This window comes from Oncorhynchus kisutch, linkage group LG3, assembly GCF_002021735.2.
Source record: "Oncorhynchus kisutch isolate 150728-3 linkage group LG3, Okis_V2, whole genome shotgun sequence".
Classification (NCBI taxonomy): Eukaryota; Metazoa; Chordata; class Actinopteri; order Salmoniformes; family Salmonidae; genus Oncorhynchus; species Oncorhynchus kisutch.
Genome location: NC_034176.2, coordinates 39152191 through 39179542, shown reverse-complemented (window position 1 = coordinate 39179542; position 27352 = coordinate 39152191). Strand labels below are relative to the sequence as shown.

The 27352-nt window shown below is 42.4% G+C and overlaps 1 protein-coding gene across 3 annotated transcripts; it reads right to left on the bottom strand.

Annotated features, from left to right (window-relative positions):
* Positions 1-9: 9 nt before the first annotated feature.
* On the bottom strand, positions 10-27214 carry LOC109882551 (dual specificity testis-specific protein kinase 2-like). Of its 3 annotated transcripts, none has more exons than XM_020474652.2 (10): positions 26788-27214; positions 23806-23921; positions 15388-15596; positions 13317-13438; positions 10707-10755; positions 8342-8491; positions 2937-3110; positions 2729-2812; positions 2423-2509; positions 10-1980 (listed from the first exon to the last, which is right to left on the bottom strand). In XM_020474652.2, exons 2-10 carry the CDS (start codon positions 23834-23836, stop codon positions 1864-1866), a joined length of 1023 nt encoding a protein of 340 aa, XP_020330241.1. In that variant the 5' UTR covers positions 23837-23921; positions 26788-27214; the 3' UTR covers positions 10-1863. The 3 variants fall into 3 exon arrangements, with proteins under 3 accessions (XP_020330241.1, XP_020330249.1, XP_020330257.1); XM_020474660.2 differs by having other exon boundaries at positions 15388-15593; positions 26788-27101; XM_020474668.2 differs by lacking the exon at positions 23806-23921 and having other exon boundaries at positions 26788-27098.
* Between the last annotated feature and the right edge of the window lie 138 nt (positions 27215-27352).

The following is a 27352-nucleotide window of genomic DNA, read 5'->3' as shown; positions in this document are numbered from 1 at the left end:
TCAATCTTACCCTGTTCTAGAAAAAAACTTTTATTGAAAGAAGCAATTCATTTGTAAAATACATGTGAATGTTTCAAATATGACTTTTTTTTCTTTAAGCGCCTATTTTTCATTTCTTACAAATGTATTTAGCTTTTCAGAGTAATGGTACACAAAGTCCAAATAAAGTAAGAACTTCCTTCATAGAATATCACAAAGACCTACCAGACTGGGGGAGGAGGGGGATATTTAATCATATGTTAAAAACCTAAAATTCAAAAAAGGAATGTCTAGATTGTTCAATTTGGGCTACCATTTAATATGCAAAAAGAAAAATAGCTCTAAAAATATACTGTTTTACAACAACAAAAAGCAAATAAAATATGTCTCTACTCTTCAAATGATACTTGAAACATCTGATTGAGATGAACACACACTCACTGGTAAATACTGGTCACTTGGCAAGAGCATTGACTCCGTTGGAAGGTTCTCACAGACAGTTGTTATTGGCTGACTTTCCTACGTGTCAGCACTTTTTACATTTCGGTTAAAAACTACAGGCAACTACGGGCAAGATTTACAGCCACATGTTATTCATTGAGAATAAATATCAGATTGGATATTGGATGTCAAAAGCAGTACCGGATACTGTAGATACCTGAATATAAATGTGCACATGTACATTGCAAAAAAAGTGGACAAATAAATAAATAGGACAGATGATTAAACATGCTGAGGACAAAAAAGTGTTACATTGTTTATAAGAACATAAAATACAAATCTATTGAAATAAGATCTTCGGCCAGGTAGAGTGAGCTCAGGGACAATGAATTGAGTATTACTGTACTGTAGCTAATGTTAGACCTATCCATTGTATGTAAAGTGTCACTGTGTTTGCTTAACAATAGCCAATAAGAAAAGGTACCCAATTTGATATCACGCGTAGAGACATTTCAAGCTGAGGTGTGAGGTTACGAATCAAACTCTGTTATATTGTGTACCCACCCACAGGCATCAGCCTGCCGTCTGCATTGTGCTAGCTAGCTGAACTGACGTCAGCAGGTCAGAATCGGGGCCGTGGCGATGTCTTTGTTGAGCTCCTTGTAGGTTGTGAACAACAACATCTCTACTCACAGCGCAGCTAACTGAACTGAGAGAGGCAATTTCACTTCTGAAAAGAGGTGACATGGAGTATTGAACATGACGTCTCTCTAGCGCCTGGTCATTTAGGTAGAGTTGAATAAACAATAGAAACTAGAGCAAGATAGACAATAGAAAACAACGGGGGAAGGAAAGGCATCAACAGATTAATGTCTGTATCATCAACACAAAATACTGTCATAAACAACAACACAAACTAAAACTAAAAGTAGAAATATTAGATGAATTTAAGGAAAGAACGTTGAAATATGGTGAGATATGCCGCTAAACAAAATTATGCCCAACTGCTATCCCCCTAGGTAAGATATTCAACTGCACACAAAGTGTGTGAACTGGTTAAGTAAAGCCGTCCAGCTTCCAAAGAGACCCTCTCTTCAAGAAGACACATAGAGTATTTTCCATTCATCAATCCACCAGTCTTAAATTTGAAAGTTGTGGATCCACCCACAGACACATTTGTAGGTGCAGTGTAGGTAGGCACAGACATAGAGGTCAGCCCCTATAGAGAGGTCATCCTGAGGATCTCTGTCCCCTGGCCCTGTGCAGCTGTTTATTGTTGTGTCCCAAATGGCACCCTATTCTCTAAAGGGCACCTGGTCAAAAGTAGTACACTATACAAGGAACAGAGTGCCATTTGGGATTCAGCCCATATATAAGTACAGAACTTCCTCCAGATGGATGGGTGGGCGGGGGCGTCGGCCAGACCAGGCCAGCCCAGGCTGCTCACCCAGTGGTCTGCTCTGAGTTAGGGGACGGGTTAGGGGGCGGCTCAAGAGTCTCAGCGATCTCCCCCAGTTCATCCAGCAACTCTATGAATGCCGGTCTCCTGAAGGACTCCATCTGAAAACACAGAGGAAACATAAGGATCAGTACTGGGCCTTGTCTGAGGTTTAAAACAAAATCAGAGCCTGTATACACAAACCGTCTCAGAGTAGGAGTGCTGATATAGGATCAATCTTTAAGATAAATGAGATATTTTGGACAGGAAAGACCTGATCCTAGATCAGCACTCCTACTGGTTTGTGAATGTTGGGCCTTGAATGACTATTTCTGACATATGAAGTCTGTCTGGCATCAGACCAGAGACAAAGAGATTTTGGCTTCCCATTTAAGTTTAAACATATCTAGGGCTCTATACTGGTCATCAGGCTGTCAGCAGCCATGTAACGTTTACTACAGTAAAGTTATGGTACCTAATTCTGTATCTACTACAGCAAAGTATACTGTATCTGTAAGCAGCCATGAACTGTGCTGTAAAGTATACTGCACTGTGTCTACTCACCAGACAGCAGCTGGCTGCCAGCTCCAACACGCGCTGAGGACACCCGCTCGCCAGCTCCCTAAACGCACTCACATCCAGGCCGTAGTCCTGTCAAACACGCACATGCACAGCAGACATTACACATGGTGCATACGGCATAGCTTCCACACAGGGTACACGGCAGACAACCTGGATCTATGTCTAGTCATACTCTATGTCTCCTGCAGCTCTCTATTCAGTATGTGTGTTTGTGTGAGTGTATATCAAAATGAACCAAGCTTTTTCACTGACGGTCGTACATAAGGCGAATACAGAGTTGAGCTTTACCTGCGTTCTTGGTAGAATCTCCGGGTCTGCAGGGATCCTTGCCAGTATTTCACAGAGTACAATCCCAAAGGAGAATACGTCCACCTGATGACAACACAGAACCACATACCAATCATCTAACCAACAATGTGTGTTCAAACAATGAGAAAATGAATCTTTCCATTAGCCTCCAATCTTATCCAATGAAGGGTCTTGGTGGCATGTATACCTTCCGGTCATAGGGTTCCCCGCGAAGCATCTCCGGGGCCATCCAGAAGGCAGATCCCACCAGGGAGAGCTTCCTCTCTGGGTCTTTAACCGGCAACTCCACCACCTCTCTGGCCAGGCCAAAGTCTGTGACCAGGGCCTCCCTGCCCCGCGCTGTCACACGGATCAGACAGTTCTGCAGAGACAGACATAAGAAGTCATATGTTAGTATACAGTGCCTTCGGAAAGTATTCAGGCCCCTTGACTTGTTCCACATTCTGTTACGTCATTCTGTGGAGATGGGAGAACCTTCCAGAAGGACAACCATCTCTGCAGCACTCCACGAATCAGGCCTTTATGTTAGAGTGGACAGACGGTAGCCACTCCTCAGTAAAAGGCTCAAGACAGCCCGCTTGGAGTTTGCCAAAATAGCCTTAAAAACTCTCAGACCATGATAAACAAGATTCTCTGGTCTGATGAAACCAACATTGAACTCTTTGAGCTGAATGCCAAGCGTCACGTCTGGAGGCAACCTGGCACCAACCCTACGGTGAAGCATGGTGGTGGCAGCATCATGCTTTGGGGATGTTTTTCAGCGGCAGGGACAGGGAGACTAGTAAGAATCGAGAGAAAGATGAACGGAGCAAAGTACAGAGATCCTTGATGAAAACCTGCTCCAGTGCGCTAAGGACCTCAGACTGGGGCGAAGGTTCCCCTTCCAACAGGACAACGACCCTAAGCATACAGCCAAGCCAATGCAGGAGTGGCTTCGGGACAAGTTTCTAAATGTCCTTGAGTTGCCCAGCCAGAGCCTGGACTTGAACTCAACCAAACATCTCTGGAGAGACCTGGAAATAGCTGTGCAGCAACCTGACACAGCTTGAGAGGTTCTGCAGAGAAGAATGTGAAAAACCAAATACAGGTGTGCCAAGCTTGTAGCGTCATACCCAAGATAACTCGATGCTGTAATCATTGCCAAAGGTGATTCAACAAAGTACTGAATAAAGGGTCTGAATACTTATGTAAATGTGATATTTCTGTTTATTTTTCATTTTTATTAGCAAACATTTAAAAAAAACTGTTTTTGCATTGTCATTATGGGTTATTGTATGTAGATTGATGAGGGAAAAAAAACGATTTAATACATTTTAGAATAAGGCTGTGGCACTTGGATAGGAACCAGGTGATATGGTCATAATAGACAAAAATAGAGGTCTTGTCCACTCTCCAATCATAAAACATTATAGAAAAGGGCTCAGTGCCATTATCCTTACAAGGGAAGAGTATACAATGTTTTGAAAACGAGGGTGCCAATAGGTTTGATCCCTATCTTTCTGAGCGAGAAAAATATGACTTGTTGTCAAACAAAAATATCTTTCTCTGAGCAATTGTATTAGTATAAAACAATATATATATATATATATTTTTGTATACAATATAGCTCAGTATTTTTTCTTATTTATTTTATAGTCTTATTTGCTCATCTTTATTAAGGGTGCCAATCATTTTGGAGGTTACTTTATGCCATTAAGCAGACACTTTTATCCAAGGCGACTTACAGTAGTCTACATAAATTTCCATATGGGTGGCCCGGTGGGAATTGAACACCCAACCCTGGCAATGCCACACTGGACCACAGTATCCACATCAATATACCAATAACATGTATCAATATATACCATATAGAAAATGATTATCCCCAATACACAACATTATGCCAAGACATTTCAACATTACATGGCAAGATCCAGCCGAATAAACAACATATTTAGGAGATTTCATTCAGCCCCTTTTTTCCACTTCAGTAGTCCTGCCACCATTGAGCATTTCTGTTATGACATCTGCTTGCCAGCAGAGGGTAGTGTAACACAGTTATAGTACGATCACAGCAATAAGCAAGTTATTGAGTAAAGCAAATGTGTCTGAAAAGACAGACAACTCAACGGAACATTCTCTGCCTTGGAATCTCACAATGATCCTCAACCTGATACGTTCAACATTACACCTGTCTGTTGGTCTACTTGATGCTGTAGATACCCGAGCAAATCAAATCAGGCGTTTTGAAAGCTGAGAAAACGTGATGACAGACATGTCATGGAACAACTCTTAATTCTCTCCATAGTATAGGCAGATGACTGTATGTGCCCCATAGGGCTCTGGTCTAGGAAATAGGGTGTCGTTTGAGACGAAGCCTTTATGAAGGGGATACCCCAGACCAGACAGCCAGACCAGACACTCTTAAAGAGCCTGACTCAATGGAATCTGCACTCATCACCTCCCCCCCATGCTAAATGATTCAGTTCTGACCTGGGGTCTGCTGGTGAGCTACAGAGGTGATAATCCACCTGCTTTGCCATCTATGCTTACAGAGAACAAAGCCCAACTGTGTGTTCGGTGGTGATTACCATAGCAGAATATTTATTGTAAGTGTGGAGAGAGTGCATGGGAGATGACTGGGGCCTGGGCTCAGTAACAGTAGGTAAGCTACTATAGGACCCAAGATTCAACAGTGGAGTGATTACATAAGTCGAGCAGGTAAAGAGACAGGCAGGCAGGCTGACAGGCAGAGAGACAGGCAGGCAGAGAGAGAGACAGGCAGGCAGGCAGGCAGGCAGACAGACAGGCTGACAGGTAGACAGGTAGACAGGTAGACAGACAGAGGTAGTGAGAGAGTCAGGAAGAGAGGCATGCAGGCAACAAGCATGCAGGCAGACATGCAAGCAGACAGACTGGCAGAAAGACAGGTAGACAGGCAGGCAGGCAAGCAGACAAACAGAAATATGGGCAGGCAGACAGGGAGACAGGCAAGCAGGGCAGAAAGGCAGACAGGCCGAGAGACAGTCAGGCAGACAGAGCGGTTTGGGTGTAGAAAGGCAGACAGACAGGCAGGCGGAGAGAGAAAGAGAGTCAAGTCGGCAATAAGAAGGCAGGTAGACAGGCAAGCAGACAGCCAGGCAGGCAGACAGGGGTGTGGAGCAGAGACAGCCCAAGAGAGACAGACAAGCAGAAAGGCAGGCAGACAGGGGTGTGGAGCAGAGCAGGAACTGCTGATGAGGGAAAGCAGGCGGAGGGAGGGAGTGAGGGGAGGGCCCTGTTGGCTGACAACTCCTAAGCATCTGGATCCCATTATAGAGGGAGCCACAGGCCCTCTCTCCCGCTCCAGCGTTTCCATTCAGTAGCCTGTTATTATCTGGAGATCGCTCCAAGCACCAGACCTGACCGCTAAATTTAGCATGGGCCCTCACCCCAGAGCCAAAGAAAGGAAAAGATCTAGAATGGAGTTTGAGGGAAAATAAAAAAGGTCTGTGCCACTGGAACTCCGAGGAATTGGCATGAACTGCAACCAAGGCTGTGTCCCAAATGATACCCCTATTCCATATACAGTGCATTCCTTTTGACCAGAGCCCTATGATCCTATGATTTGGGGTTTTAGGCTGGGTTTCTGTACAGCACTTTGAGATATCAGCTGATGTACGAAGGGCTATATAAATAAATTTGATTTGATTTGATTTGATCCCAGTAGTGTACTATAGTGGATAGGGTGCCATTTGACCTTCAGAGCTAAATCTGGATTCCAGTTACTCTTGTAAAGCTCACTAAAATGATCTATGTTTGCAATTCCATCCACCATGCCTTTCCTTACCCTGGTCATTTTACACTGTAATGACTGCTTCTACAGGAGAGATGTGTCAGAAGCCCTGCGCTGTGCAGCCAAACCTCATGTCTCTAACTGAAGCAGTGATTGGTTTAACCTAACATTACCGCTTCAGAAAATACACTGTACATGTCTTATTGGACATAGTGAATGACCTTGCATGTCTGGCTTAGATCCTTTGTTATTTATAGGCATGGAAGTCTCTTCTTTCACGATTGAAAGATATTGCACATGAGAAGATGCCTCGTCTTGTCTATAGGCTTCTGTCATACATCCTTACAGTGAGTGTGAGAGAGTGTGTGTGTGTGTGTGTGTAATGGGCCTCTACTATTGATTCACTGCTCACTGATCCTATTTTCCCAGACTAAGCGAGACTGGCTGGCTGGATGTGTGTGTGTGCAGAGTTGGGTAGGTTACTTTCTCAATGTAATCTGTTATGGTTACTAATTACCTGTCCAAAATTGTAAACAGTAACGTCCATTTTGGATTACCCAAATTTAGTAAAGTAATCTGATTACTTTCCCCTTAAGAGGCACCAGAAGAAGACAAAAAAGACCCATCAAACGCATTTGGTATTTCATCATAGTGGTCTCTGGCTGTATTGAATGTCATTGAGAAAACAGAAAGATGTCATAATGTATTTGTTTCTCTCGCAAACATCCTTTCTGAATTTAAACGTAATCCATTAAGTAATCATTTAGTTTTTCAAAAGTAACTGTAATTGGCTATTTTTGTGTGTGCTGGTAAAGTAACTGATTACAGTTACACGTTTTTAGTAATCAAATTACATGTAACTGATTACATGTAATCAATTACTCCCCAACCCTGTGTGTGTGTGTGCATTCATGTGTGTGTACGTGTCTGTGTGTGTGTGTACAATAACACCGCTCAGAGTGGGAAGACATTAGCATGACAATGGACTGTGCTTGTTGCTTGGCTCCTCTGCATAACATAACTGACCTGCACTTCTGTGGAACCTGGCAACCGGGAGAGAGAGTCAAACGATCTTTCTACGCTGTTGTCTTCTCCACATGGGACAGAGTTATCCTCAGCTTCAGTCTGACTACTGAATGAGCCTCAATTCAACCTTATCCTGCATTGTCCACAACAGAAAAAAAAGTATTTATTTAACATTTATTTATTCAGGAGATCAGGAGACCTCTTTTACAATCGAGACCAGCCAGTGGGATCACTACATTATGCCACAGCACTGATGTTGCAAACGTTTGACGTAAGAGTAGGGGTTTTCCTGATGTCAAAGAGAGTAGTCAGTGGCTGTAGTCAGGCCAAAAGTAGCGTACTATATAGGGCATAGGGTGCCAATTCAGTGACAGCTAGTGTGTGAGATGACATCTCCTATTGTTTTTCCTGAGTGTGGACCTTCCTACTGTTCCTGTTCATAAATGGTTACCTTTTGGTCGATGCACCACAAATACGACAATAATCTACATCTAGATGTGTGTGTAGTTTTCCTTTTTCAGTGACGTCCCTGGTCTACTGTACCTTGGAGTTGGGGGCCCCAGTCTACTGTACCTTGGAGTTGAGGTCCCTGATCTACTGTTCCTTGGAGTTGAGGAACCTGGTCTACTGTACCTTGGAGTTGAGGAACCTGGTCTACTGTACCTTCGTGTTGAAGACCCCGGTCTGCTGTACCTTGGTGTTGAGGTCCCTGACCTGCTGTACCTTGGAATGAGGTCCCTAGTCTACTGTACCTTGGAGTTGAGGTCCCTGGTCTACTGTACCTTGGGGTTGCGGCCCCTAATCTACTGTACCTTGGAGTTGAGGTCCCTGTGATAGATGTTCTTGTAGTGCAGGTAGATCATTCCCCTGGTGATGTCACAGGCCAGGTCCACCTTCTCCCTCCAGCACAGAGACACATCCTTCCTGGCTAACAGCTCTTCCAGACAGCCCCCACTCACATACTGCAACAGATAAACAACCCATCAGCCCCCACTAACAAACTGAGAACAGCCCAAGAGACCAATCAGCCTCACTTACTAAAACAGACCTGGAAATTAGGTTTAAGTTCAAAGGAAAGGAACACTGCCACAACCTTACTCTCCAACCAATGTGCATGAATTGAGTAGCAAACTGAAGTGAAGAGGAAATTCTTGGAAGTTGATAAAACTGCTTCATTATTGAAAAACCAACATGTTTTGGCTGCTGCAGGTCATATTTTCCCAGATGAAGGGGCTCACTCACACAGACATAACCCAACCTTATATACACAACATGACCAAAAGTATGTGGACACCTGCTCATCGAACATCTCATTCCAAAATCATGGGCATTAATATGGAGTCGGTGCTCCATTTGCTGCTATAACAGCCTCCACTCTTCTGGGAAGACTTTCAACTAGATGTTGGAACATTGCTGCGGGGACTTGTTTCCATTCAGCCACAAGAGCATTAGTGAGGTCGGGCACTGATGTTTGGCGATTAGGCCTGGCCCGCAGTTGGAGTTCCAATTCATCCCAAAGGTTTTGATGGGGTTAAGGTCAGGGCTCTGTGTAGGCCAGTCAATGTCTTCCACAACGATCTCAACAAACCATTTCTGTACGGACCTTGCCTTGTGCACAGGGGCATTGTCATGCTGAAACAGGAATGGGCCTTCCCCAAACTGTTGCCACAAAGTTGGAAGCACAGAATCATCTAGAACGTCATAGTATGCTAGCCCGAACCATGAAAAACAGCCCCAGACCATTATTCCTCCTCCGCCAAACTTTACCGTTGGCACTATGCATTCGAGCAGGTAGTGTTCTCCTGGTATCCGCCAAACCCAAATTCATCTGTCAGACTGCCAGATGGTGAAGCATGATTATTCACTCCAGAGAACACATTTCGCGGCTGAGCCGTTGTTGCTCCTATATGTTTCCACTTCACAATAACAGCACTTTTGGCCAGGGCAGCTCTAGCAGGGCAGAGATTTGACAAACTAACTTTTTGGAAAGGTGTCATCCTATGACGCTGCCACGTTGAAAGTCACTGAGCTCTTCAGTAAGTCCATTCTACTGTCGATATTTATCTATGGAGATTACATGGCCGTGTGCCCATTTCAGGGGGTGTCCATATACTTTTGCATAACAAATCAAATTTTATTTGTCACATACACATGGTTAGCAGATGTTAATGTGAGTGTAGCGAAATGCTTGTGCTTCTAGTTCCGACAGTGCAGCAATATCTAACAAGTCATCTAACAATTCCCCAACAACTACCTAATAAACACAAATCTAAAGGGGTGAATGAGAAGAAGTACATGTAAGTATATGGATGAGCGATGGCTGAGCAGCATAGGCAAGGTGGAATAGATGGTATAAAATGCAGTATATACATGTGATATGAGTAATGTAAGATATGTAAACATTATTAAAGTGGCATTATTTAGAGTGCATTGTGTAACGTGACTAGTGATCCATTTATTAAAGTGACCAGTGATCCATTTATATAAGTGGCCAGTGATTGGGTCTCAATGTAGGCAGCAGCCTCTCTGTGCTAGTGATGGCTGTTTAGCAGTCTGATGGCCTTGAGATAGAAGCTGTTTTTCACTCTCTCTGTCCCAGCTTTGATGCACCTGTACTGACCTCACCTTCTGGATGATAGCGGTGTGAAAAGGCAGTGGCTCGGGTGGTTTTTGTCCTTGATTATCTTTTTGGCCTTCCTGTGACATCGGGTGCTGTAGGTGTCATGGAAAGCAGGCAGTTTTCCCCCGGAGAAGCGCTGTGCAGACAGCACCACGCTCTGGAGAGCCTTGCGGTCGAGGGCAGTGTAGTTGCCGTACCAGGCCCGACAGGATGCTCTCAATTGTGCATCTGTAAAGGTTTGTCAGGGTTTTGGGTGACAAGACAAATTTTTGTTGCGCCTTCTTCACCACACTGTCTGTGTGAGTGGACCATTTCAGTTTGTTTGTGATGTCTATGCCGAGGAACTTAAAACGTTCCACCTTCTCCGCTGCTGTCCCTTCGATGTGGTTGTCCATGATCATCTCCTTTGTTTTGTTGACGTTGAATGAGAGGTTGTTTTCCTAATTGTGTGCATATGTACAGTACATGACTCAGAAATAGACATTAGCATGGCTCCTCACTTATCTCACTGGAGTGTGAACATGTCATGAATCCAAGTTGGAAAAAGTAACAATCACCTCTAATATGGGGTAGAGTTTATCTTCTTTCACACAGATCCCCAGATACCTAGAACGAATGACAAAAACAGAATTATAATGGGGAAACATAATGAAATTCAGAATATAAACTACCGTTTAAAAGTCACTTAGGGTCACATAGAAATGTCTATGTTTTTGAAAGAAAAGCTCATTTTTTTGTCCATTGAAATAACATCAAATTGATCATACAGTGTAGACATTGTTAATGTTGTAAATGACTATTGTAGCTGGAAACGGCTGATTTTTTATGGAATATCTACATAGGCATACAGAGGCCCATTATCAGCAACCATCACTCTTGTGTTCCAATGGCACGTTGTGCTAGTTTATCATTTTAAAAGGCTAATTGATCAATAGAAAACCCTTTTGCAATTATGTTAGCACAGCTGAAAACTGTGGTGCTAATTAAAGAAGCAATAAAACTGTCTTTCTTTAGACTAGTTGAGTATACGGAGCATCAACATTTGTGGGTTCGATTACAGGCTCAAAAAGTCCAGAAACAAAGAACTTTCTTCGGAAACTTGTCAGTCTATTCTAGTTCTGAGAAGTGAAGGCTATTCCATGCGAGAAATGGCCAAGAAACTGAAGATCTTGTACAACGCTGTGTACTACTCCCTTCACAGAACAATGCAAACTGGCACTAACCAAAATAGAAAGATGAGTGGGAGGCCCCGGTGCACAACTGAGCAAGAAGACAAGTACATTAGAGTGTCTAGTTTGAGAAACAGACGCATCACAAGTCCTCAACAGGCAGCTTCATTAAATAGTACCAGCAAAACACCAGTCTCAATGTCAACAGTGAAGAGGCAACTCTGGGATGCTGACCTTCTAGGCAGCATCTCTTGTGGACAGACAAAATGTCGAGAAACTCACCTGGGCTGCCGAGATTAACAACCTAAAAACACCATCCTTCACTGAAAGGTTATTGCTAATTACATGAACAGGTCAGTCTCCATTTTATTATATTGCTCTGACATCGGAGCCTGAGAACATTGCCTTCATCAAACACAGTGAATTTGTCCCAAATGGCACCATATGGGCCCTGGTAAAAAAAAAGGGCACTTTGTGGGTAATAGGGTCCATTTGAGATTCAACCACCGTGTCTGAGGAAGGCCATGTTTTCACATCCTTGTTTGAGTAGTGCCCACTCACAGAGGGATGGATGGCCTGTCTGTGCCAGGTACATATTGTACTGGACTCAGATTCGCTTTTATCACGGCTCTCTATGCTCTGACATCAGCAGATAAACTGTGCTGTTTGATTCCCGCTGATACTGTGACCTTGCAAAAAGGCTAATAAGATTGCTTGGACAAACACTATGCCTTCACACCTTATGTAACCACTTCATAGGGGTAGAATGGGCCTACGTGACTACCAAAAACCATGCCAATCATTATCATATTTCCCAGCATGCTCTATTTTAGGTTAATTTTTTTAATTGTTTGTTTCAACATGTGTGTTTTTGCATGCACATTGATTGATTGATTGATTTTACGCTACACAAAGATAAATAACGTATATTTTTCTAAACTAATCCAATCTGTTAGTAGTTGGACCTGTTACAGAGATGGTTGTTCTCTTTTAGATGGTGTAGGTAGTCTAATTTATAAATTTTTCCTACATTGGCAGTCATTCTAAATACATGTTGTTGGTGATTAAAACTTCAAATTCTGGGATATCCTAACTCTGCCTGTATTCCAATAGGAATTACATATCGCTTTACAAGACAACATAATGTGGCTTGCCCGATGTGGCCTGTACACCAAAAGTTTCAGACCACTGTTAGGGTAAACAAAACAATGTACTTGAAAGTCACACTGGGAAAAAGCCTTTACCACCCTACAATGTTAAAACAATACCTTCAAAAACGTTTTAGACGTAAATACACCCTACAGTGTTAAAACAATACCCTCAAAAACATTTTAGAGGGAAAAACACCCTACAGTGTTAAAACAACACCCAATTTTTGCCATTTAAAAGTGGTGGTACCCTAAACAAGCAGATTAGTACTTTTTCCAAAGGTACGCTTTTGTGCCTGTACTAACTACCTTGTTCCCTAAGGTACACTATTGGCACTTTTAAGGTACGAACTGCAAAGGTACAATTATGTACCGATAACTTAAGGTACTACAGTGACAAGCGTGTGTGTGCCCCTTTAAAGAACACATTTCTGAGAGTGTACAGCATAATATAAATCAAACCAAATTGTATTTGTCACATACACTTGTTTTAGCAGATGTTATTGCGGGTGTAGCAAAATGCTTGTGTATATAAATATGTAAATACAGTATAAAGATAATACAATATAACACAGTATAATACCCTATATTTTGGACTCGAATACAGGAACAGTATGCCATGATTCTGTGGTGCACTTAATAATATCCACCTGATACTATGCCTTCACAGCTTATCTAACCACTTCAGAGGGGTAATTGAACTAATTGAACTACTATATTCTCGTGCCATTGACTGCACCACATAGAAGACAAACGCATACATTCCCTGCATTCCAATTGTTATCAATAAGGACTTGTACCAAAATGTATAAGTGATCATCACAAAAAGGTGGGAGTAACTGACTAATACCTGACTATGTTGGGATGGGAGAGTTTCTGCAGTAGACTAATCTCACGCACGATGCTATCCTGGTCCACGTCGTTCTTATATATTTTCACCACCATCACCTTACGGGTCGTACTGTGAATCACCTTAGAGAAACAGACAAGGGTTTACAGTTTAAAGGGCCAATGCAGCCGTTTTTATCTCAATATCAAATCATTCTGGGCAACAATTAAGGACCTGACTGTGACTGTTATCAATTAAAATAAACAAAAAAGGCTAATAAGATTGCTTGGACAAACACTATGCCTTCACACCTTATGGAACCACTTCATAGGGGTAGAATGGGCCTACGTGACTATCAAAAACTATGCCAATCATTATCATATTTCCCAGCATGCTCTATTGTAGGTTGATTTTTAGAATTGTTTGTTTTAATATGTGTCTTTTTGCATGCACATTGATTGATTTGATTGATCTTACGCTACACAAAGATAAATAACATATATTTTTCAATTAAGGACCTTACTGTGATTGTTATCAATTAAAATAAACAAAAATAGCATCTCAGCAAAGAGCAATTTCACAAGCAAGAATTTTGCCAGAACTGTCTGGGAGTGGTCTGAGTGGGGAGGGAAAAACAGAACATTTGCTGTTATTGCCAGAGGTTTGGAACTCTTTTTCTTATTGGTCTATTATTAACTAATTTACCGCATGGTGATGTCATCATGGATGGCCAGAACTCCAACCCACCAAAGAAGGCTGAAATTTCAGGCGATCTTTTCAAATAGCTCTTACACTGAAAGAGTATTATCATCATTTCCACAATCTCACAGTACTCTACTCTACTCACCTTACAGTGTGGAAATATATATTAAACACAGGAAATCCCGTTTTTTGACTGCCCTGGGCCTTTAACCACTAAAAGACCTGCTCAAGACCTAGTCATGTAACGGTGTACAAACCCCCCCCCCCAAAAAAACAGTTAGGTGTCTGAAAGGAGCTGTTTTTGCAGGTAAATTCATTATGACCTCCATTAATTGACACTGCCCTCATTTTAATTCTGAACAGCCCCCATGGTTTTACAGTGACCTCTGATGTATTACCTCACCATCTCACTGGCACTGCTCAATTATATTAATATTTGAATGTGATTAAATCATCACATAACATAAAACAGATTAATGGCCAGTATTATCTCTCTCTACTCAGAACATCCAGTGTTCAACTCTAGTAGACTAATAGATTAATTCTGTAATCATCCCATCTGTCTTTCTCCCCAGGCCCATTCCACTTCAAAATCTAAATGCATGCCATGTTACTCCTCCATTGGCTCTACTTCTGTACAGAGTACAGATTGGGGAAGTTATGTTTTTATTTTATTAAAAATTTTACCCCTTTTTCTCCCCAATTCCGTGGTATCCAATTGTTGTAGTAGCTACTATCTTGTCTCATCGCTACAACTCCCATATGGGCTCGGGAGAGACAAAGGTTGAAAGTCATGCGTCCTCCGATACACAACCCAACCAAGCCGCACTGCTTCTTAACACAGCGCGCATCCAACCCGGAAGCCAGCCGCACCAATGTGTCGGAGGAAACACCATGCACCTGGCAACCTTGGTTAGCGCGCACTGCGCCCGGCCCGCCACAGGAGTCACTGGTGCGCGATGAGACAAGGACATCCCTACCGACCAATACCTCCCTAACCTAGGCCAATTGTGCGTCGCCCCACGGACCTCCCGGTCGCGGCCGGTTACGACAGAGCCTGGGCACGAACCCAGGGACTCTGATGGCACAGCTGGCGCTGCAGTACAGCGCCCTTAACCACTGCGCCACCCGGGAGGCCCCTGGGAAGTTATGTTAGCTGAAACACAGTGGGGTACCATTGCTCAGGCATCCATGATGGAGTGTAAGCTAATTGTGTAATGGCAACTACTATATGTCCCAATTAGATCCAACCCACAGGATGCTTTGTCCTAATGCATCCCAAATGGCACCCATAGGGCTCTGTTCTAAAGTAGTGCACTATATAGGTAATAGCGTGCTATTTGGGATGCATGCTATGTTCAATACAGATGGCTAGGGAGGGACCAGGTACCTTGTAGACTTTGGAAAAGAAGCCGCTCCCGATGAGCTCGGCGGTGAAGTTCTCCCAGAACTCCAGCTTGCGGACGGCGGTGCGGAGCTTCTGCCAGCGGTCCACATGGTAGTATTTGTCAGAGGACTCGCCGTAGAGCGTGGGGCTGGTGGGCTCCGAGGACACGTCCACGTCACAGTCACACATCCTGGAGTGGGGAGTGATGTCTGCTATGGTACACAAACACACACGAACATGAAGATGCAAGCACGCAATGCACACACAAACACATGCACGCACACACGCACACGCGCACACACGCATGCACACACAAACACATACACGCACGCACACACAAACACATACACGCACACACACACACACACAAATGTTAGCCACACCCCTCACCTCTGTGACAGATTACATTGAAAGGAGGGCTGTCCTTAAACAAAGAGTCTGCAAAACCCCCAAATAACCCCATGCAGAAATAAAGTACAGCGGATGAAAGACAGAGCAGATTAGAACACAATAATTCAATCACACACTCGTTAACTAGATGGGAGGGAAAGTGCCTACCCTTCATGCCTCCCCTTTATGGAGTGAAACAAAGAGACAATAATGGTTCCTTAAAATAGAGAGGAGCAGGCCTGGTCAGTGCAGGTGAGAGACTGTCCAGTGTAGCCTTCTCTAGTCAAGTGACTTGTTTTCCATCTTGGCTTATCATAAAAAGAAAGATGGAGAGGGGTTCTATTTATTTTAATGAGATGATAGGAGTGGGACATGTAGCCCACACACAGGATGAGAGGGAGACATTTGGCAAATAAAATGTGTTATTTTGATTTATCTGGAGATGTATCTTTTAATTTGTAACCCCTTTTTTCCTCATAAGATTATGTTCCTCGATTGCATTATTTATAAATGTCAGTGTGTGATTCCATCTTTAAGGTTTTTAGGCCTTCTTTCACCAAGCCCTTATCAGACAAACACAAATTATTGGAATCGCCTGTCACAGGAAACTGTCGCTGAGAAGAGAACACCTCTAACAGGAAGCTTGTGCAGCAAACCAAACCACACTGTCATTGTTTTTATAGCAGTAGGATAGGCACCTATGATGTGTGGCACAGACATGTGGTTTACAACATACATAACTGTCCACTCCTTACAACTGTAATGAATACAATGGAGAGACAGAGTGCTGGTTCCAAGCGCAGGGCGCAGCAGGTGTTTATTAGCAAGGGACCACAGGAAGAGGCGGGTAGCTGGGTGCAGGGGCAGGCAGAAGGTCATACACAGGGACAGGCAGAAGGTCATACACAGGGACGCCAAAAAGGTAACAGTACAGGCAGGGAAAAGGCTAATAACGTAGTCCGGGAGATCAGGCAAGGGGTTGACGACAGGAAATCTGATAGGCAAAAGTACAGGCAGGGAATAGGCAAGGTGTCGTTAGTGAGGATGGCCAAAAACTACGATACACAGGAGGACTAATGCAGAAATAAAACAGAGCTCTGAATATAACTTGTAACAAAACATCACAACGACGGGGTGCAAAGAACTGAACTAAATAGTGTGTGTAAACGACATACAGGTGTGTGAACAGGTGATTGGGATCTGGAGAGTGAGCTGCATTCAGGGGATCAATGTTTGAGAGTGTGAGTTGGAAGCAGACAGTATTTTCTCTGTTGATTCAAACAAAGTTTATTGTACAAGCAATGCTCACCCACTGGACAATCACAAGCCTCTAAGCACGCCACTACATCTTAAAGGTTCGGTATTGGGGGGGGGGGACATAGTGAAGGGCAGTGGGAGTTTGTTTTCCAGAAAAACAAACTCAGTCCTGACAATGACACCAGTGAACAGCACAGACTGACATGCTGACACAAGTGTGAATCAAAGCTAGCCCACGCACTCTTTTCAGCTCAACTGCACCGCCTTAACCCAACTGGCTGTCAGAGAAAACACTTACAGTGCAGCCTTATGTCACTCACTGACAACCCATGGTATATCATAAAGACACCCTCCACAATCAGTTACTTTCACAGACACAGACATCCAGACTCTCATCCACCTCCCGTACGGCACCCGTGTCTCTATATCGTGCACTACTTTTGACCAGAGCCCTAATGTGGTGCACTATGTAGGGGATAGGATGCCATTTAGAACACTGTTTTGCATGAATACATGTTGGTAGATTAATCAGGCCATTGTGACAGGCCTCCTTAGTGTCACGTCGGTCTAAAAGGGTCGGGAGACAGGCGCAGGAATAGTTTTTTTTTAATTGACCCAAATTACAGTGCGCTGTGTAAAAACACAGGACCGAAAAAAACTAACAAATACAAAACACAGGGTTGAAACACAAACAAACAAAAAAGCGAGAAGTACCTCGAAGAAATACACAAGTGCACAATGATACCACATGGGACGAGACCCGTAATCATCGGCACAATACAAGCGGCACGGAAGCCAAAACAACGCGGCACGGAAGCCAAAACAACACAGCACAGGCGACTAACAGACATTAGAACAAAAATCGACAGCCTAATAGTAAACCAAAGGGCACATTTATACAATTACTAATCAATGGGAATGGGGACCAGGTGTGCGTAATGACAGCTCCGGAGGGATCCATGACACTTAGCATCAGTTTGCTTGCACTTCACGTTAATTGAGAGTGAATCTCGGTGTGCAAACAACAAATCTCTGTCTCTAAACGGAATTTCATAATGTTTGGATTCAATTTGTGTTTACAAATCTGTTTTTTTTGGATTGGTCTATTTTTAGCTTTATCTTACAAAGTGCTTTGTTACTGAGCCAAGATTGCAAAAAAGGAAGACACTTGTTAGTGGGTGTCCTAAATAGCTCCCTATTCGCTATATACTACTTTAGATCAGGGCCTTCGTTAAAAGTGACCTCCTGTGAAAAGGCCTGTTATCACACGAAACGAGTTTGACCTTTGACTAAGTGTCCGACCGCAGAGACCTTTATGAGAAACACCACCAGTGGGACCGCCCTACTGACGTCCCACCTACAGATAAGGAATGTGAGTTATGAGACTTTAACAGTGAGATCAGTCCACACCAGGGTGAGGCTGTCCCTCAGGGGAATGACTCTCTTTCTGAGGAAGTTCCCGCAGATCTGACTGCTTTCTCAGTTCAGGGCAGAGAGAGCGGGACAGTGTTTCTAGTGAATACGCTGTGTGATAAATGTGGCCATCGAGAGAGAAATAGAGTCAGAGGCATCTGAACGAAACCCTTCAGCGAAGCCATTTCCGGACTGAGAGTAAATCACGTCAACGGGGTGATGTCTGAAGCGATTACGCCGCCTTTGCACAGACGTGCAACCGACATGAGTCTCACGACAGAGATTCTGATACGATCCCTGACACTTTCGAGCTGCAACCTTTCACACACAAAGAAAGGGGCTCTGCCACAGGAGCCCTGGTGCTTCCTGTGTACGCCTGCAGCTCTGTGATCAACACAGAAACAGCATGGAAGGATCATGTTGTGTGTCTCTACAGCTGATCAATAGGTCTGAAACATACAGCCCCCAGCCAGACCACACATACCTGTGGCGCTGACTGTGCTCAGTATCAACCATAAGTCACCGCACATAGGTGGAACATGCCAAAGCCACTGTCCTTTTGCATTTAAAATGTATGTGTGTGCCATACATGGCGGTCTGTCTGAGGTTGTCTCTACGTTTGGGTTCCTGTTGAGCCTGTAGCTAATGGCCCGAGAGTCCAAACCAAGGCATAACTCAAAATGAAATGTATTCTAGAGAAATACAGAGCGAGAGAGAAGAAAAGAAAGAAAGAAAGAAAGAAAGAAGGAAAAGAGAACTGAGAAATGTATACTTTCATTGAGAACATTTCTGCCATGAATAAGGTAGGTAATTGCATCAGTGTTGCAGCTCCTCTGTATCTTACACAATGTATTTCCTCAGAAAAATCCCATCGTATTTTCTTGTTATATCATTGTGTGGTCATGTGGGTGGGGACCTCTAGTATCTCACATTAACCCGCTATTGGATTAGATCTCAGTACCAGCAGCCTAAAGCAAAGACCAGAGATTTGCCTGGAAATCTTAACTACCAGTCAATCACATTTATTTTAGATAGCCCCTTTTTACATCAGCAGTTTTCACAAACTGACATAGGCCTATTGACATGTAGTGCACTACTTTTTGACTAGGGTCCATAGGCGTCTGGTCAAAAGTAGTGCACTTTTTAGGGGAAAGGGTGTCATTCGGGACGCACTCGAGGTGTAAGTGGCTGACTGAATCAGATAGGCTGCCCTATAATGCACCCAAGTGATCAAATGAGTCCATAAGTGTTCAATAATGTACTGGGATGAGGTGTTTCATTTAACCAATCAAACCACATCCCGACAGGTCAAAAAGATGGAGGCTTTACTTTCTTGAATCAAAGCATGGGACCAATCATTTCTGGATCGATTGCTTACTGTACGTGTTTTGCTCACGAATTGGGAGCTCCTAATCAACAAACGCAGAGTTCCATAACACTAAGACAACACCATCTTTCCATGAGGCAAGAGCTTGTTAGATTCAACAAATGATGGTCACATGAAAGAAAAATTGTGAATTTAGCACAGTATCTGTTGCAAGAATAGAGCATATCAATAATGTCAGACAGTGTCCATAAATATGTGAAGATACAATACCCCTGGAAGATACAGTAAAACAGGGTTCTATATAAAGAAGTAGCTAGACCGTAATGCTGTGCAGTACACACATTTGCCATTAATGGCCATGCAGCGAGAGCATCAGAAAAGGGCCATGCTTCCCTTTTGAGTCCATTTAATTATTTGGGGGGCATTCTCAGCTCTGCCTCAAGCGTCTCTTCACCTCCATTGTTAGGCAGTAACTCTATCCATTTAGGCCTTTCTCAGGCTGTCACAGACTCTGCACTGGTTCACCGCCTCAATGGGAGGCATGGTAGCAGGTACCCAGGGTTTAATTATTAAGAAGCTGCAGTAGAATACCTACCTGGCACAAACAGCCTAACTCTAACCTATATATTCCACGTATTAGGCTACTCCCAATGAACACTATCCAGTCCAGTCAAAACTATATAAGCGCGTATACACTGAGTGTACCAAACGTTAAGAACACCTTCCTAATATAGAGTTGCATCCCTCCTTTGTTCCTCAGAACAGCCTACATTTTTTGTGCATGCTACAAGGTGTCAAAAGTGTTCCACCTGGATACTGGCCCATGTTGACTCCAGTGCTTCCCACAGTTGTCAAGTTGGCTGGATGTCCTTTGGGTGGTGGAACATTCTTGATATAAATGGGAAACTGTTGAACGTGGAAAAACCCAGCGGCATTGCAGTTCTTGACACAAACCGGTGCGCCTGGCACCTACTACCGTACCCCGTTCAAAGGCACTTACATCTTTTGTCATTCACCCTCTGAATGGCACGCATACACAGTCCATGTCTCAAGTGTCCCAAGGCTTAAAAATCCTTCTTTAACCTGTCTCCCCCCTTCATCTACACTGATTGAAGTGGATTTAACAAGTGACATCAATAAGGGATCGTAGCTTTCAACTGGATTCACCTGGTCATTCTATGTCATGGAAAGAGCAGGTTTTCGTAATGTTTTGTACTCTCAGTGCAACTTTTCTTAGATGCTATAGGATAAAAATATATATATTACAATTGAATTACATATACAGTATAGGCAGAGAAGAAATTGTATATAAAAGGCACCCTTACTTTGAGAATGAAGCCTTGTTTACAAATGATACTGATGCAGACTGTGCAGGCCCACAACACACTGTAGTTGTTAACAGTTGTGGAAATGCTGGCTTTGCTCATCATGGATCAATTGTGCACTAAATGCTTTCCGGTAGCATAATGACTTTTGAGAACAACACAGCATTGTGGGACGGGAGGGAGTAGGATGATGTACAGTATGGGAGGTCACACAAAATGTCAGCAGGACACAATGTAGCTCTGTCCCTCTCCAACTTGTGTATGTCCTAAACGGCACTCTATTCCCTAATAGTGCATTACTTTTGACCAGGTCATTCATAGGGCTCTGGTCAAAAGTAGTGCACTATATAGGGAACAGAGTGCCATTTCAGACACAGCTTTGTCCTGTCTCCCAACCGTGCAGTGGTCAAACAACCAACTGGATCTAGGGTTTGTTTAGGAATTGACATTTAGTAAGGGAGGAAGTATTAGGAACGTTGGGAGGGTAAAGAACAGCCTTGGACAGTCTTGGACGGGAGACGCTTATAGGAAGGAACAACATCATTTGCAAGTCCTCTCAGGTGAGGGAAGAGTGGCGTGTCAGTGGGAATAAATGAAAAAAACTCATAGAAATAGTTTTGGGTGTTTAAATACACCACCGGATACATAATTCAAAATACATACGTAATATAGTGCACAAGTAGTGTTGCCATGACAACAGACGGGATGACAACAGACGTACAGAAACCTGAGGTTATCCCCATGCATCCTTTCCTATGTAACATACACTGTGACATCTGTGTGTGAGCTTAAGGCTAAGAAGTTAAAAGGGCAGAACATACACGTTGTAAGTAAGTCTGCCTACTTGCCCAGTAATATGGAAATCCTGGTTCAGAGGAGGACAGACTAAAAAGCCTCAACCCCTCTGATTACATCATCAAAAACAGCAACAAACCCAGAGAGAGGAGAGGGATTTATGCCAGCCCCTCCCTCCTCTGAGTCCCCTCGCCTAACTCCTCCGGCCTCTCTATTTCTCTCTCCCTCCCTCCCCTCCCCTTGCCATCCCCTCCCCTCTGCTCCAAAGTACTAACCCCCACCACAGACAGGCTTCACGGGAACCAGACCATTTGTTTCTACGCTGGTCAGATGGCAAACAGAAACAGAAAAAGGCCCTGCACAGTCTCCATGGCTTCTGTGAAAAAGTATGAAAAATGTATGCAATTACTACTGTAAGTCACTCTGGATAAGAGCGTCTGCTAGATTACTAAAATGCCAAATGTTCTGTAAACATCCACTTAACAACCACTTTAACAGAAAATGACCATTTCCAGCAAGTCTTCAGGGCACGTATTCATAAAGTGTCTCAGGGTAAGAGTGCTCTGGTCAAGGATCAAGTTAGCATGTTTAATTACCGGTATAATGACTGGACAAGGGGACCTGATCCTAAATCAGCACTTCTACTCTGGTCTGGCCCCAAAGGCTATTTTAGATGCTCGAGTCTCTAACGTGCCAGTACATCACTCTCGTCACATTTATTCACCTGAGGCCTCATTTATAATAATGTTCTTAGATTTATACTTGAACTTAGTCGTAAGATCATTTCCACGTCAAAGTAAGGTTTTTATAAATAACTACCTATACGTGGTTTTCTGCGTAAGTCATACATAAGATCAAATTTGATGGAGTCTGTTTAGAGAATGAGTCTCTGATCTCCAGGAGGATATATGTAGACAAGTAACAGGGTAACAGGACACTTTCCTGACTCAACACCTCTGAAAAAGGTTAGGATATGCAGAGGAAAGGAGTTTCTATATTAGGACAATGCACCTTACTCCTTATGGGCTCTGGTTAAAAGTAGTGCACTAGGGAATAGGGTTCCATTTGAGACACACATTAGTCACACAATATGAGAGACTCAATGTCTAAACAAGGACACAGGGTGAGAAACTGAAGCTCCATGCACATACGCTATAATCATAAACGCTGCGAAGCAGGCAAAATATTTGATTTAACTGATCATTTAGGATATAAAACAGTTGTGTCTAAAGCTTCGTGGTCTGAGCAATATGATCCAATCACTATTTGATCAAGGTTTGTCGAGTCTACACATTGCATTAAAATGTGTCTCATCCGTCTCATCCGTCCACTGTGTCCACATTGTGACCAGATCAACTGGTGCCTCCCTGCAAATGATTTGAAAGATATTATTTCGAAATAATATGAATGTATTCATTTTGAGACAATTACTGATGCCATGAGTCAATGGTGCTACCTGTCAATGATTTTAGAGGCCGGTATAATGATGATTTAAATAGTCTGACCCTCCAGGTCTGTTTACACTTGGTTGTTATCCAGGCAAAATGCATGCTGACTACCTCTGGAGCTGGTGATGAAGATCTGATCACAATCAGATCACAATGTGTCTTTTAATTGTCTACACCTGTCTAAAAATGTGGCACAATCGGAATGTGGACAAGATCAGGACAAAGGGTACATGTTAGCACCAGGTATAAACAGGGCTTAAAGGGTATTATGTCTAAGGAAGTATCAATCAGACTCATAGGCATATGATTAGGAGTAAAAACAGGCCTTAGGATACAAATTCAAAGCACTACTTCTGCAAAGCTGTGAAACGTTCCTATATTATACATAGTTGTCATGGGAGAATCATAGGATATGACGGCAGGGGATTTCCATTGCAAGGGAAAATAGAAGTTTTACAGTACTTACTCCATTGATTTAATAAGCTATTCATATGCATCTTGAGGATGGGTGAAAATGCACTGGCTGTCAGTCAGTACAATACCCAAGCCAGCTGGGCAGAAGCTATAGTCCTTATCCAGAAGCTGGGGGAAAACCACATACATGCAACAATGAGCACACACAGACCCAGGACTGTTACTGTACAGTGACAAACATTAGGCTTTTCTTTCGTGCAGGCAACATTTAGAGGCAGACATAAACATGAATTCAATAGGCAACCTGTTTCATTCACTTATTTTGACATTTTTAAGTAATTAACTATTTAGAGCTAAAGTCTAGGTATGTTATTTTTATGAAATACATCAAATATTGAAACACAATGGCATTGCACATCTCACTATTAATATCCTCACTATGATGAGGTTGTAATGTAAGGTTCCAAATCATCCTAAAGTATCAAAACATGACTGTGTAACTCAATGAATTTACGTATAGATGATTTAGGTATGATTTGGAAAATGCTAATTTAGGTACCATTGATTGCATTAATATCTTTCTAAACAAGTGTATAATTTATATTTAGGCTCCCTAATGGTATGTAAACGGTGCTTTCAGTATTCACTCCCTTTAACTTTTTCCACATGTTGTTATGTTACAAGGTAGGATTAAAATAGATTTCTTAGCTCTATTCCATTTCTTTTTATCCTTAAAAACTCCCTAGTCCTTAACGATGACAAGCATGCCCATAACATGATGCAGCCACCACCATGCTTGAAAATGTGAAGAGTGGTACTCAGTAATGTGTTGTGTTGGATTTGCTGCAAATACAACACTTTGTATTCAGGAAAAAAATACATTCTTTTCACATTTTTTTGCCTTATTGCAAACAGGATCTTTTGGAATATTTTTATTCTGTACAGATTTCCTTCTTTTCAGTCTGTAATTTATGTTAGTATTGTGGAGTAACTACAATGTAGTTGATCAATCCTCAGTTATCTCCGATCAAAGTCATTCAACTCTGTAACTGTTTTAAATCACCACTGGCCTCATGGTGAAATCTCTGAGCAGTTTCCTTCCTCTCGGGCAACTGAGTTAGGAAGGGTGCCTGTATCTTTATGGTGACTGAGTGGATTGATACACAGTCCAAAGTTTCATTAATAACTGCACCATTTTTAAAATGTATTTAACCTTTATTTAACTAGGCAAGTCAGTTAAGAACAAATTATTATTTACAATGACGGCCTAGGAACAGTGGGTTAACTGCATTGTTCAGGGGGAGAACAACAGACGTTTACCTTGTCAGCTCTGGGATTCGATCGAGCAACCTTTCGGTTACTGGCCCAATGCTCTTACCACTAGGCTACCTGCCGACCCCCCACCATGCTCAAAGGGATATTCAATGTCTGCTTTTTATTTTTAACCATCTACCAATAGGTGCCCTTCTTTGCGAACTATTGTAAAATCTCCCTGGTCTTTGTGGTTGAATATGTGCTTGAATGTACTGCTCGACAGAGCAGATAATTGTATGTGTAAGGTACAGAGATATGGTAATCATCTAAAAATCATGTTCTACTAAGCCAACATATGGAATTGTTTTAAAATGGTCATACCATGGATCATTTAACTATTTGATTTGGATTTTTAGGACCCCTTTAGATATGTAACAAAATATTCACAAATTATTTGATAAAATATTGAATTTGGCCTTTCCTACTGTAGCCCATAAAAATAGATTGAATAACACATTCCTAAACAGCAAAAAAATACAGTCCAAAAAAATTAATCATGAGGAATAAAGTTTTGCAGTGTCTGTCCTACATCTATGAGATATATGAAAGCTTAGGAAATATTTTTCGGGTGACACATATTTAACCCCTTATTTTGTTGGCACAAAACTACCTCCATATTTCCATTAATTTGGAAATATGAGTCCCGTGACATTTGTAAGAGTCATAGAGCAAAACGGAGTACACCATCGTGTTCGCGAGAGTCTCATCTTTCCATAGGGTGGCCAAACTGTTCGGATGCTACAGACATTTTCCTGAGAAGACCAATTTCTGAGATGTCTCCTGGTCTGACAAACAGTTCTGTAGCTCTGCCACTTTCCACCGCAGATGTGGTGGATTGAGGCGCAAGCCATGCAAATGTATAGATTTTGATGGGGACTTTTGATATTATGTTCATTATATTGACCGTCTATAGACTCTTAATTAACCACTACTATTGTATACCGAGTGAGTGCATGCAACCTACGATGTGACTTGTTAAGCACACTCCTGAACTTATTTAGGCTTGCCATAACAAAAGGGTTGAATAGTTATTGACTGATTACATTTCAGCTTTTCTAAAAACATAATTCCACTTTCACATTATGGGAGTATTGTGTGTAGATCAGTGACACAACATCTCAATTGAATCCATTTTAAATTCAGGCTTTAACACAACAAAATGTGGAGTGTATAGATCTGACTTCATTAGCTTATATACTTTATATATATAACCTTTTCTAAATGACAAAATACTAGATACATTTACCTTAAAATCGTTTTGTTAGAGTGACTTAAAAAATGTAGATGAGAACGATTACATTTTTAGTTGAGAAAGAGTTGTGGCAGTCAGGAGAAAGTGTTAGGAAAGATTGGTGACATAAGGTGGGTTTCTATGAGAATTACAGGGGGGTTACCCAGAGGGCTAGTTGCCCCAAACTATCCTATCTAATAAAATATTACAATTAAAAGCAGGATTACAAAAGCAAAGTACAGCAGGCTATATGACAAATCTTTCAAAAATGAGATTAGATTTTTGAATAGGAGCCAACCATTTTCCCAGTCATCATCGAGGCTATTTTCTATGCCTTAGTGGTATGCAGCCTAATCTTCAAGTATTCAATCAATGAATGATTAGTTGTTTTAAGAAAAACAAGGGCAACTTTAGGCTACAACTCCAACCTTTGATACATCTATTTACGACATACACATACTTAATCGGTATAAATTCTAGCCTACTTACATGGTTATAACAGTCCACTTCGTTTATAAAGGCAAGTAATGTGATCTCCCAGAAATGTCTTGATTTTATTCTAAACAGGATATACTATATTGGGCACCGAATTCTGGGCGCGCTTCACTGTTTCCGTGTAGGGTGTGCGGTTCTTCAGTCTCCAACCAACGCACTCGCGTCATGCAAGGTTCACAGTCTGAAAGCGGTATGGCGACGGGGGGTGAAACAAACTCGATGAAATACATGTTTGATGGTTTGTCTTAGGATGCAACTTCCATTACGTCGGTTGATATGGCTCAACTCAGTCTCCACCCACTCTACAATAAGAGGCGTGAAACTACATTATGAAATCAATTACAATAGAATGTTTATTTTTTATTTTATTTTTTACTTCTGTGGCCAATTCAGATTTAGGAAATGTATGCCTTTCCTGTGCAGCCTTTCCTATGCACTTCTCAGTAGTTGGTATTCAGACTTACAGTAGGCTACCGTATGCAGCTGCATATTGGGCTTTGCAGCGTGGTTCCCTTTTGCGCGCTGAATACATTTTGTTCAACCACTGAAAACCCACCCA